Raw genomic sequence first — 12632 nt, 5'->3', positions numbered from 1 at the left:
GAAATAGTCTTCTGTCTATAAAGATACATAAATAAGAAATACTTATAAAAACACCCCAGAGGCCTCTGAGTGAGGTCAGAATACCCAGGGTATTTTAGCATTATCTGGATTCACTCACCTTAACATTGATAGTCAGGTAAAGAGGTCACACAAAGCTGGTTATCATTTGCTCTGGTAACCCAGGGTTTCCTCTGAAACGTAACTGGTCAGATGATCTTTACAATGCAAATATGCTCAGTAGAACAGGTGATTTTATAAAGGAAGTTGACTCTATATACATGGGAAATTATAAAAACATCTACACACCTACAGTCGGTGTGAGAGGAGAATTACTGTTGAGTACAGTATTTAAAATGTGCACTTTGGTCAGTAAGATGGGAGAAGAGCTACAATTTTAATACAGTTTTGTCTATTTAAATCCAGGAAAGTAAACTTGGTTAAAATGCTGTGTGACCAGACTCATTATAACAACTCTTCCATTAAGACACAGGAGAATCAGGTGAATTATAATTGGGTATTTCATTAAGTTAATGCTTAAAGGACAATTTTAGTTTTTATTCTCTTAGCTGCAGCCTTGGTAGTGTTTGATGGGCTGAGTAAAGAGTAAAGATTAAATATAAAATTAGAATTCAAAGGTCAGCTTAGTCTAGTTGCAAACTCAATAAAAGGTCCAGGAGTACAAAAAGGTGTCCTGTTTTAAGATCATATATTAATTTTTATAGACCAATAAAATTGTTGTAAAATTGTTTGCAGCCAAAAGGAGAAAAAAAAAACAAGGAATAAAGTTGGTACTAAGAATACAAGGAAACAAAAAGATATTAGACGCTATTGAAAAACTTTAGACCCTCCTACTGTCTGCGCACTCATGTCAGAGGGATTTTTCCAAGATTGGTGACGCTATTTTTCAGGGAAAGTTCATACCTGTTGTTCTCTTATCTGGAATATAACCTGCTGCAGAGCAGATTAGGTTCTTAACATAGGTTACCATGACAATAAACTCTGGTAAAAACATAACCAGCTTCGTAGTACGGAAAACTCTTATATCTGAAGTTATCTGGTTAAGATAATTCAGGTGAGAATTGTTCATTTTCACCTCAGATAAACACATTTTTGTCCCTTTCAGTCTCGAGCACAGAAGCAAAGATGGACACTCATGTTCAAAGGTATCCTGAGCTGTTAAATAAATTAGCTTAATGTCTTTCTCTAATATTATCAGGACAACAAATACATTTCTCTTTATGGCTGAAGCCTTTCTTCACTCTATCTTTCTTTTCTTTTTAGGAGTCAGTAAAAAGGGAATCCGGGACAGCGGGTGGAACTACAAGTTATCCGTGCTCATTTGAAGACTGCAAGGGAAAAGAATTGTTACCAGTTATATGTCCGCAGTGTGAAAAACATTTCTGTTTGGCGTAGGTTACCAACTTTAATGAACTTTTTAATAAGGCGGTGGCTCTTGAGCATTTTCTGATCCTTGTTCATGGCAGAAAAAGTTTAAACCTCCGATCGCATATTTTTTTATTAATTCAGAACTAATAAACTGACTGTTTTGTCTTTATAGCCACCGACATCAAGATGATCACAAGTGTGAGAAGCTGGAAGTCCAAAAGCCTCGAATGCAAGCCACCAAAGAGCTGGTGCAGAAGATTGTAGGTTAGTTAATGTAGTCCGGAGTTTCTTCTGTCATTCCTCTTTTGTCCACATGGGATCAGTATTAAACAACTGCCTTCACTCTTGTGTGCCTGTTCCCTTTGACCTGTTAACCTGGATTTTGTTTTCCTTTGTGCCTGGTGGCCGCTCAGAGTCAAAAGATGGATCCAAAAGTAAAGGGCGCAGAGGAGCAAAGAACAGTGCAACCGCAGCAAAGGTGGCACTGATGAAGCTGAAGTTGCATGCTGCAGGGGACAAGGGGCTGCCGCAGGTAAAATCCCAACTGTCGATACTTTTATTTTGACACTTTACTGTCTGCTCAGTTTCTTGTGTATACATTACTGCATGTTAAACATCTCTTGTCATCCACCTGCCATTATTCAATTTCTTTTATTTTTACTTTCTAGACAGAGAGAACCTACTTTCAGGTGTATCTTCCTAAAGAATTTAAAGACTCCAGCAAGCCCATGTTCTTCTGTTCCAAATGGAGCGTGGGGAAAGTGGTGGATTATGCAGCCTCTTTGGCTGGCCTCAAGAACAACAATAACGTGCTGACAGCTAAGGTAAGAGAGCAGAGGGGTGTACTACAAATAGCAATATCGATGGGTTAGTGAAGTATGTTGAGCTTAAAGTCGGCGTTGTCTGTGCCACAACATCCCAAAAGGTTGATTCTGTTCATCTGGACGTAGCGTTTCAGTGGGAGAAACATTTCAACACTCATCCAAGTGACTCATTCAGTCTCAGCTGACTGCAGGCTTCCCCAAACTTATAAACAGTGCCTTTGCACAATGACTGAAACTAGCACCACTGAATGAACAATGGTGGCTGTCTTTTTACCACCGTAGGTTACTGTAGCAACAAATGCTTTGGTATTTGTTGCGTTAATACTGTAAGGTGTCTATAGGCAAGTGCTGTTTGTGTATACACACATTAGAGCATAACTTTTTACTATTCTCTAAGTGAGAAGGAATACATTATGAAACCCGTTCGACCATACCTTAGTAACACTACTTAAGCAAGCCCTGCAGTAAAGCTACAGTAGCCCAAAATGTGCTGCGTGGTGACAGGCAATTTATTTTTCATACCATCCCAGGAATTTAGCTGATGATACAGCAAATAAATGTTTGTCCTGGAATTGTGTGTAATAGAAGCCACATTAGAAAATTGATTGGTCTGTTTGTAAGCCATTTATCACTCAAAATATTAAATCACTGAAATTAATGTCACTTTGATAAATAGATTTCATAGTCCCCTTCATTAGACTGTTGGGAATAGACAGCAACATAAGAGCACGCTGAGTGGGGAAAATAAATATATTACCTAAATATTAACGATTTTCTGCAGCATTCCCGTCTTGCCTTATTTGCTAAACCTATCACTGTTTGTTTTTTCTCTCACACACACGCTTTTGCTTTCAGAGCTGCTTTAATTCTTCATGGTATAGATTCACCAGGTCTGCGTGCCTAAACGCATTGAGTTGTTGGACATTGTACCCACCACAGTTACAGTTTTATATCTAGACAAAGCTGTGTAGCATCGTGCACATCTCTTAACAGTATCCTCTTCTCTTTAATTGCAGAAGCTGCGGTTATGTCATCCTCAGACAGGCGAGGCTTTTCAGATGGATGACACCCTGCTCTCTCTGTTGGCTCACCCAGAAACTCCTCTGTATAATGGGGGAAATGTCATTCTGGAGTATCTGGACAATGAGTGCACAGGCCTGAATGATATTTCTGACTATATCACACAGAACTGACCAGACACTGTGAATAATTTCTGTGTGCAGTTTGTATTTATGCAAATAAATTGCTATTTTATAAATGTTGCTTTGGGTTTTACTTTCAAGCTGAAAAGAGAGCATTATGGAGTTGTGCAGTTAATCAAGTACACCATCTCTATAATGATGCTGTGGTAAATAGAAGTAAAGACGACCCAGGTGGGACTTGAACCCACAATCCCCAGCTCCGGAGGCTGATGCCTTATCCATTAGGCCACTGGGCCCTTTTGTTTGACAGCTTCATCACTTTTAAAACAATGCTGTATTTTTAAGGCACTTAAACTTACTGTTCTGAGAAGCAGAAGTTAAAACAAGAACAAGCAGCTAAGTGTGTGTGTCATTCACACAATCACTGGCCTCAATATTCTTGTGTCTTTAATTTTTTAAGTCACATATATCAAATATCCAGACTCTCACTCTTCGTTAGTAGGGTTTTCCACCTAGACATTCTCTTTGCTCAGCATTCAGTTTGTGGGACTCTAGCAGGCTATGAGCCCCTGAAGTTACTATTGTATGTAAGAACTATCAAACAGAAACAGAACTTGTTTTCCCAGTACCCAAACGCTCAGTGGTTTTATCTTCAGTGATATTTAGGCTTAAATGAGCCTTTGTCACAGTATGCAACTTAAACTGTTTTTGTGGGAATGGAAACACATTAAATGATGTAAGAAGTAGCAGCACCATAGATTTAGCTGGTCATTAACTTAAACTTATCCAGAACTGTTGTAGACTTCACAACCACAGTTATCACACTTTAATTGCAGCTACCTTACAAGTGACCCAGGTGGGACTTGAACCCTCAAGCCCCAGCTCTGGAGGTTGAGGCCTTGTCCATTAGGCCACTGGACCAGTTTGTCAGCCATTTTCATCACTTTTAAAACAGTGCTATGAAATCTATGATATATATTTTGTTTTAAAAATCCCATTAAATATAGATACGGCAAATTAAACAACATGTAATAGACAGCATAAAATACATAAAACCAAGTCTAAAAGGCTTTAAAAGAGGTGGTTACTGCCTTATCACCAAAGCCAGTTTTTTCTAGAGCTAAGGGGCCTTGATGACAACACCCTCAAATGTCAAATCATCTTTTTTTGCTTTGTAGCACGGAGGGTGGAGTAGGGGGGGGGGGGATCTTAAATGTAATTATAAACAGGTAGCACGTGTACGTGAGATAGCAGGATTGAGATGATGTTCACTGCTTAGTGCTAAACGAAAGTACTCATCCTTTTTTTAATAGCTGATGAAACCACAAATATACTATAGAAACTCTGGAGTATGCAGAATGAAAGTAGTACAAAATAAAAGTGACTTTTTCTGTGTGATGTTCAGAGTAACATATGGATGAATAATTATTTATATTTGATATATGTATAATACTTGAGTATTTTAAGGTGTTAATTGACTGCTTCGATTAACGGAAGAGAAGAAAGGTCTATAAAACAAACAACACAAAACAAGTTTAGTTTCTAAATACACAGTAACCTGGGGAGCCCACCCCCCGATATAGCACTGGCCAATCTTATTAGTCATATTTATATTGATGGATTATTTCAGCCAATGACAAGGGACCACAAACAAGCGTGGGCGGGTTCCTTTAGCAAGGTGTATAAAAGAAAGGGGGCTGGGTTTTACCAGTACAGTAGAGTCCGTTGTTTTGATGAGAATAGATGTCTTTGCGATAGGCGACGATTTGTAGCAACCGTAACCAGATTATATATATTTTCACGACGTTAGGTAGCTCGTTGCTGCTTTTCTGATCGAGTCGCTCTGAAAAAGGCGGCTTGATCTCGCTAATAACGGTCGCTTTGTAAATTAGGTCGGAAGGGATGCCGCTGCAGACAGACTCCGACGGACGCCAAGAGTCTTTGGATGTAATCTCATCGCACTTAATCGGCAAGAGCAGCTTTTCTATAAACTTAAAAAGCCTCAGAATAACTCATTCTCGACCGAGTGTTTGTGTAAGATGCTTAAGCTCGAGTGCGAACTAAAGGCTGTTCTGTGAAGACAGGAGTGCAATTGTCAGTAAGCTAACTTAGCTACCGTTAGCTGGTCACCCACAGAGCGCGGTTCGGTTATCTTCAGCACCCTGCTGGTCACAGAGGGGCAAGTATCTACCGAGACAGCTCACTGCTCGATTTTGGACCGTCTGTTTTCGGCCAGTGTCGAAAAATACTGCCTGGTAAGTGATTTATATGGGAACCAGGAAGACTGCTTGTCAACTAAATGTAGAGCAGAGTGGGGGAGGGGCAGCTGCTTCTGTTTTGATCTGCAAGTTGTCCTCTAGGGGCGCTGCAACCCCCTCTCTGCTAAATAACACCATTGTTTATCTGCTTGTCGCTGATTTGTAACTCGCTGTGTAATGACTTTATAAGGCGGGCACTGTGCAGGCATGTTAACTCAAAGTTAAATTCAAATTTTATTTGTCACGTACACAGTCATACACAGTACGATATGTAGTGAAATTCTTGGACAACTGCTCGTGACCTAAAGAAAACAAAAAAGGAAAGGCTATGAATAAGATAGGAAATAAATATGAAAAATTTAAAAAGGGTAAATTTAACTAGGAAGGAATAAAATATAAATTAAGGTTAAAAATGAAATAACTGTACAACACAAATTAGAATGAAGGGTAAATTTAACTGGGAAGAATAAGATAAAATATATAAATTAAAGTTGAAAATAAAATATATAATAATAATAATAATAATTATCGTTTCCTTAAGAGACCTGTTGTGAATGCAAGCTAAACAGCATGTGTATGTTTATCTTTATGGGTCTTGCAGACTACAATGAAGCTGTTGGAAAACTCCAGCTTTGAAGCTCTCAGCTCCCGGCTGTGTGTTGAAACAGGGGAGTCCCGCATACTTGGCAGGTAAGACTTTCATTTCTACTTTTTTTTTTTTCTCCCCCATTTAGAATGATCAGTGAAATGAGTAGATGCGACCAAAGAATGTAGGAATTCAGAGGATATAAAAAATGCATAAACTATAAAGTCCTCAGTATTAAAAATGCACCAGGTGGTGTAAGTGGTGTAAGTAAACATGATTTGGGTTAGGTGTGCTGGTGACTCACGGGTTAAAAAAATGGCACAGGGTCTGTTTGTGGACATGTAGGCAACATTTCAGACAGGTGACTGGTCCCTTGGGAACGTTTTGGGTATTAACTGGATTTTTTTTAAGGTCTTTCTGCTGCACTTGAATGCCACACAAACTTCAGTTGCAGTACTTGTAGTTTCTGCATATTTAAGACGTGCTACCTTAGCTCACCTGATTGTGATGCATGCAGAGTTTATTTCACAAGATGAGTAACAAATTCTTCTGTGCAGGTTTTACGAGGTTGCACTTCTAAAGTTGAACCAATAAACTTTGCAGGCTTGCAGTGTAAGCAAAAGTTTTCCTCATACAGGAGAGATCTACCACTGATGGCATGAAAATGAGTGGTAGATGGTGCGAGAGGTGCGGCTGGCTCACAGTTCATGTACACTCCTCATAAGCGGGGTAGTAGAGCAAACAGCCACCTGGGTGTTATGCAACATCATGGTAACTCTTTACCTCAGACGGCCTAAACTCAGAGCCTGCAGTGAAGGTTAATTTATAACTGACAGCTTGGGAAACTGTAAGATATATCGGTGTGTTGTCGATTATGCAAAGCCTCCAGCGGGGCCCGAGGATACGGTGACAGTGTGGTTACATAAAGAGCAGTGGGCTGTGTGTGGAGTTATGCAGCTCTGTCTGCTGTTCTGTCTTTCTGGGGTGTGTGGGCGGTGGTTGTGACCTCGTGACGCAGATCACGGTGTCCTCTCACAGCGCGCTGTGGTTATTTCTGAGACTGTTGTGAAGTGTTTTTTAGCAGATGTATACATGCACACATACACTACATAGTATCAGGACTGTGCTGGTGAAGCAGCTGCAAAGGCTGCTTAGTGGATTTGGAGACAGCTCATCATAGCAGACTTTAGCTGAGAATTAACTGAACAGGCTTCCAGCGCGGATTATGGTATTTTCATGCAGGCAAAAAAAATAAAAATAAAACCGTAGTCAATTTATTCAGAGGGTGCATAAATTACCTGAAAGAAGGCAGCTGGTGTTCTGTGTGAAGATTGTTTCCTACTGAAAACAGGAAAGTAAGGCAGTAAATAAGTAGGCCTGAATTGGTAATACAGTAATAATGAAATGCATATATGTCTTTACTCTTTTCTACTCTGAGCACTCAAAGTGCTCTATACAAGATGTGAAATTCACCTATTTACACACACATTAATAGAAAGCGCTTGATTTTAGTGTTTTCTATCTGAGGTGGGATAACATTCGCACAAAGATCAACGCATCAGGATGATCTCTTTAACTGTTATACCTCTGGTCTCTACTGGCGTAATAATGGGTTTGTTTTTTTCATGAGTTTTTACTTGAATTCAGGTGAGATTCAGCTACGTTTTCAAAGTGTGCTTATTTGCTTTGAGTTGGTTTTTATTTCAGTGAACTGAAATGTTTCTTTATGCCTAGTTTTAAGTTTAGTTGTGAGTGTGTGAGTGAGACCAGGGCAGTTATTTCCACCATGAGGTCCCTATAATTAGCCTTGTCAGCCTTGGCGAGGGTCTTAGCACTCAAGTGTATCCTGCAAGTGACACAACCTTTGCTCTTGTATAACCTCTTGGTGAGAGGGTGCAAAATAAACAACTGCACAGCAGTCTGCTGCTCTGCTCTCATATATCTCAGCAGCATGTGACCTAGAAACATGAAAGAGCACGCAGGAAATGTTAGCCACGACTTGTCAGGCACTCCTGCAGATATGGCTCCGGTGAAAGGAACAGGCTGTCTTGTTGAACGTGTAATAGCTTGTAGATATTTAGAGTTAAGTTATGTGTTGATAGTTATTAATTCCCAACTATCCTAAAACAAATGTACCTACATTGCAGTTTAATGAAACGACAACCACAAAAAAACTGAGTCCTTCCCATTTCAGAAAAGGTGTTTGTGTATTTGGCATTAAAGGCGGTGATCATGGAGAACACATTTGATAGAAATCAGAGTTTTCAGGTTGTTTTGGCTTTTTGATGAACAGATCCAGAACATATTGCACACAGATGAATGAAACAGATCAATAAAGCTTTCTGTCATTACACTACTGATTTTGATTTGGCTCTGGTTAAACCCTTTTTGGTTGGGTGCCAGTAATTTCTCTATGTAAAGAAAGTCTTTATCAAAGGTTTCTTGGAACAACATTTGTTTGTGTTCATTAATTTAATTTCAGGGGGGGCGGGTTAAAATGAATTTCATCAAAATGTCCTGGAGTGGCCCATCTGTTATGCAATCATGTGTTTAATCCTGCTGGGATATTAAAATAGTTTCCAGTGATTCGGCCGCACCCTCCCATCGTCATGTTTACATCGTCCAGCTCTTAAATGTTTTTCGCCTCTTTCTGCCCCGCAGGATCGAGAGCTACTCCTGCAAGATGGCAGGAGACGATAAACACATGTTCAAGCAGTTCTGCCAGGAGGGGGAGCCGCATGTCCTGGAGGCCCTCTCCCCTCCTCAGTCCACCAGCGCCACCAGCCCTTCACAGTGAGTACTGCAGGCCAGGTTCAGCATGTTTGGAAGATGAAGAAATTGAATACTTTCTTTGTTTTTTGTTTTTTTTTTTTTTTTTAAAACAAAGAACAAAAACCATGATGTTCATTTCTGTGCAGGCTGGGGAAAAGCAGCGAGGACGGAGAAAACCCTCTGAGCGACAAGTGTTGCAGGAAGACTCTTTTCTATCTCATCACCACACTCAACGAGTCCTTCAGGCCGGACTATGACTTCAGCGCCGCGCGAGCTCACGAGTTCAGCCGAGAGCCCAGCCTCAACTGGGTCAGGATGCCGTTCTGAAGCGAAACTTGTTCTGTGCAATGAGAAAAAACAATTTGCTTCAAAGATTGCTTTTCTTTTTCTGTCCAGGTGGCTAACGCAGTGAACAGCAGTCTGTTCTCAGCAGTGGGAGAAGAGTTTAACTGTTTGGGACCCGAGCTGTGGAACGCTATCGACCAGGAGATCAACCTGCAGGGCTGTGACATTTACAGGTAGGTGCTGAGATCAGTTAACGCTGCAGAGCGAACCATGTGGTGTGGAATAAATCTGTTTTAAGCTTGAATATCTTTTTTTTAGCTACAACCCAGATCTGGACTCGGACCCTTTTGGTGAAGAGGGGAGTCTCTGGTCCTTCAACTACTTCTTCTACAACAAGAAACTGAAGAGGATTGTATTCTTCACATGTCGCTCCGTCAGGTCAGCAGCTATAAGCCTACTGCTCACCTCTACAGACTTTTAACAACTCGCACATCGTGTTTCCCACAGATTTGTGTGTGTGTGTGCAGCCAAATCAATTATGAAATGACAACATTAGTAAGTTTCAAACCTCCTCCGTCCTTTGGACATTCTCAAGCTACACAGTCTCGTGCTGCAGCTGCCGACAGGTGGCCTTCTTGAGCTTAGTGTAGCACCGATGAACCAGGTTTCCACCTGCTTCACGTTCTGGTTGGAGCACACGCATATCAGATCTACAGAGCAACAGGATGGCTGTTTCCACTCTGCAGCACAAAACTGTAGAGTCGCAGTACATCTGACTGTTGGTCTCATCAATCAAGCAGAAAAGAGGAAATAAAAGTAAAATGCAAAAATAGTTTGCCAAGCCTTTGTACAGCCAGACCAAGCCAAATTCATTATTAGGCAACAGTCAAATCCCTCCACTTGTTCCAGTTTTGTTTTTGTTTTTTGTTTTTTGTTTTTTGCCCGTCCCATTTGGTTCTTTAGCCGTCAGAATTGTTGTCTGAAGACCAACAAGGATACCCAATGGATTTATTTTTGCCAAATGGATCATCGTGGCATTGCCGTATTGGTCCATTTGATCGACCTTTGTTTTTATTATTTATTTTGTTTTCAGCTGTTACAGATGGGACAGACATGAGTGAGGGATAGGAAAGGGAGAAAGAGGAGAGAAAAGGGAAAAACAGAAGGGGAGAGGGACAGTGAGAAGGGGGGGGGGGATCTCCTGGATCACCTGTTGAGAGAAAAAGAATAGAAAACAAGCAAAAAAAAACCCAAAGCAACATACTAAACACAACACCATCGCATTAATCTAGCTAAGTGTAAACAGCAGTAAATACTAAATATTCAATGTTGTTGTGCAGCACGCAGGACAGACAGCGCACAATGTGCTTTGAAGTAGCAGCCAAGAAAGGTGTAATTTAAGTCTACGAGCAGTGAACACCCGTGTGCACACCTGTGTGGATCAGCGCGCTTGTATTCAAATGGTTTCCACATGTAATGGTCTGCAAGAGGATGTAGAGAGCCATAGCCCCGTCCCCCAGGGCATGAAGCAGGCATGGAGGAGATCCAGGCCCCAGAGTGCGAGAGCCCAAGGAGGACCACCAGAGGGGCATCCGTGCCACCCTCATGGGAAGGGCTGAGGATCCCCAGACGAGGCGTCACCCAGTAGCCACCGAGCAGAAGCTAGAGGGGGCTGCACCGGCGTGCCCGCCGGCTCTGCCGGCAGCCAGCTGTGCCAGAGTGAACCGAGGCCCAGAGGCCGGAGGCCCGAGGGCCCCCCGCACCCCGGAGGAGGCCTGACCGAGCAACAGGCGCCAGGCCCCGCCAGGTAGCCACCGGGAGTGAGCTGGTACATACCTGAGCGCCCAGCCCCGGACACCAAGAACCACCAATCACGCCCTGAGGGCATCAGTCACCGGCAGGGAGTGTGGTGAGGGGAGATAGGCCTGGGAGTTCCCAGAGAGGTGGAGTCTAAGACCCGACCTGACATATAGACACAGACAAACAGGCACACACAGACACAAACATGCATTCCCACCCTCATGCACACATATACAAACACTCAGCACTCACCCAACGTAACTTGTTCCAGTTAAAGTATCCCAGGTTGAATGCACACATAGTGACACAAGGGGGTCTGATCGTGATAATCTTTCTGCAGCGTCCTGAGCGGTTATGGCCGCGGCAGCCTCGACAATGAGCTGGACATGGAGCTGGACGATGAAGAGGAAATGGATGGCTTCACTGAGGACAGGTGAGACTGCTTATTGAACGCCGGGTTTCCTTTACTGTAATATGTGCTGTGCAGTACTTGTTTTTTCTATAAATAAATGTGTCACTTAAATTCTTTTTCTCTTCTCCCAGCTGCCCCAGAGCTCTGTGTGTGTAACCGCCTCAGCCAAAGAGTGTCCAGGCTTCTCCAGTGTCCATCCCCCCCGCCTCTTCCTCGCCATTTATTTGCTGCCTTGTCCAAAGCCATTTTCCACCTTCAGACTAATGCATGTTTGATGCCTTCTCTTGCCGGTGGTAAACTTTGTGTTGTGGCAGGGTTTTATTTGTATTGTTTTTAGTTAAATACTCCTGTGTCAGCATAAAACTCTTTAATTTCATTTTCCAGTATTTTGTTTTTTGTTTTCCGGGATCCTGAGCTCTGAGCCCATACAGCCACATATGGACTTCTCCCCTTCTGCCACATTTCCAAAGAGACCACTTCACGGACACTTAAGAAAGAGGAGGTCTTGTTGTGGACAAGTGGCTCAAAAAGACTAAAAGCAAGTTTCTTGCAGATGATGTCACAGAGAGGAGTCCAGAAACACCAGCATAATTGAAAACTGACGAGGACAAAAACAGAGCTGGGTCCGTTTAAGACAGGACACACACACACACAAAAATCCAGCCGAGGCTGCCTGACTGACTGATAAGCTGAGAGCTCTGTTTCCTCATCTGTTGTTGCTTTTTACGTGTGACAGTGACGTTACTGTGAGAACTCTTGAAATCTAAAAATGTTGCATTTATTACTGACTGTATTCTTTAAATCTCCACGGCCAAGGAGAATTATACTCCTGGCGTCTGAGTTGCAGCTTAGAAAACATATCAGCTTTTATCAGATAGGTTCACTGTGTTGTCTAAATTTTATTTTTTAATTGTCTCCAATTAATCCCTGTTCATTCCTGAATGTGTTGACAGTGTTTTTCTTTGCTCATTACCCCAGTGCAAAGACTTCATTGAAAAGTGAATGTATAGTAGAAAAAACATGCCGCAGAAAATTCTTTTTAGATGAGCTCTTCGTGTTCCTGAAAAGTACTTAGGAGTTGTGAGTCTTTTATCGACTGCCCTGTGCTTCGTTTGATCAGCAAATATATTAAAGATGTGAATAAATTGGTGTTTGTCTTTGAAACGC

General features: G+C 41.8%; 2 protein-coding genes and 1 non-coding gene across 3 annotated transcripts in view; 2 read left to right on the top strand and 1 right to left on the bottom strand.

The window, feature by feature from the left end:
• The window catches only part of zfand1 (zinc finger, AN1-type domain 1), a 4908-nt gene extending 1440 nt beyond the window's left edge, over positions 1-3468 (top strand). Inside the window, exons 3-8 of the mRNA XM_005950008.3 lie at positions 1124-1163; positions 1282-1409; positions 1559-1650; positions 1800-1918; positions 2055-2210; positions 3227-3468. Coding sequence (XP_005950070.1) covers positions 1124-1163; positions 1282-1409; positions 1559-1650; positions 1800-1918; positions 2055-2210; positions 3227-3403 — 712 coding nt within the window. The 3' untranslated portion in view covers positions 3404-3468. The remainder of the gene's footprint in view (positions 1-1123; positions 1164-1281; positions 1410-1558; positions 1651-1799; positions 1919-2054; positions 2211-3226) is intronic.
• A 107-nt stretch (positions 3469-3575) lies between these two features.
• trnar-ccg lies at positions 3576-3648 on the bottom strand. The gene has a single exon. It is a non-coding gene; the product is annotated as a tRNA-Arg (tRNA).
• A 1403-nt stretch (positions 3649-5051) lies between these two features.
• On the top strand, positions 5052-12629 carry maf1b (MAF1 homolog, negative regulator of RNA polymerase III b). The gene is made up of 8 exons (XM_005950005.3): positions 5052-5607; positions 6212-6300; positions 8858-8989; positions 9115-9277; positions 9365-9486; positions 9572-9691; positions 11394-11486; positions 11597-12629. The coding sequence occupies exons 2-8, from the start codon at positions 6218-6220 to the stop codon at positions 11619-11621; spliced, it is 738 nt and encodes a 245-aa protein (XP_005950067.1). The 5' UTR covers positions 5052-5607; positions 6212-6217; the 3' UTR covers positions 11622-12629.
• The last annotated feature ends 3 nt before the right edge of the window (positions 12630-12632 follow it).

This window comes from Haplochromis burtoni, unplaced genomic scaffold (assembly GCF_018398535.1).
Source record: "Haplochromis burtoni strain Fernald_Lab_line unplaced genomic scaffold, NCSU_Asbu1 Contig_705, whole genome shotgun sequence".
NCBI classification, from domain to species: Eukaryota; Metazoa; Chordata; class Actinopteri; order Cichliformes; family Cichlidae; genus Haplochromis; species Haplochromis burtoni.
This window is presented reverse-complemented; position numbering and strand designations above follow the sequence as displayed.

What these genes read in the sequence shown, in the direction of transcription:
- maf1b (XM_005950005.3), top strand. Translation starts at nt 6,218, where the DNA reads ATGAAGCTGTTGGAAAACTCCAGCTTTGAAGCTCTCAGCTCCCGGCTG. An exon ending in GAGTCCCGCATACTTGGCAG is followed by an intron (nt 6,301 to 8,857) that starts GTAAGACTTTCA and finishes TCTGCCCCGCAG; the next exon opens with GATCGAGAGCTACTCCTGCA. An exon ending in GAGAGCCCAGCCTCAACTGG is followed by an intron (nt 9,278 to 9,364) that starts GTCAGGATGCCG and finishes TTTTCTGTCCAG; the next exon opens with GTGGCTAACGCAGTGAACAG.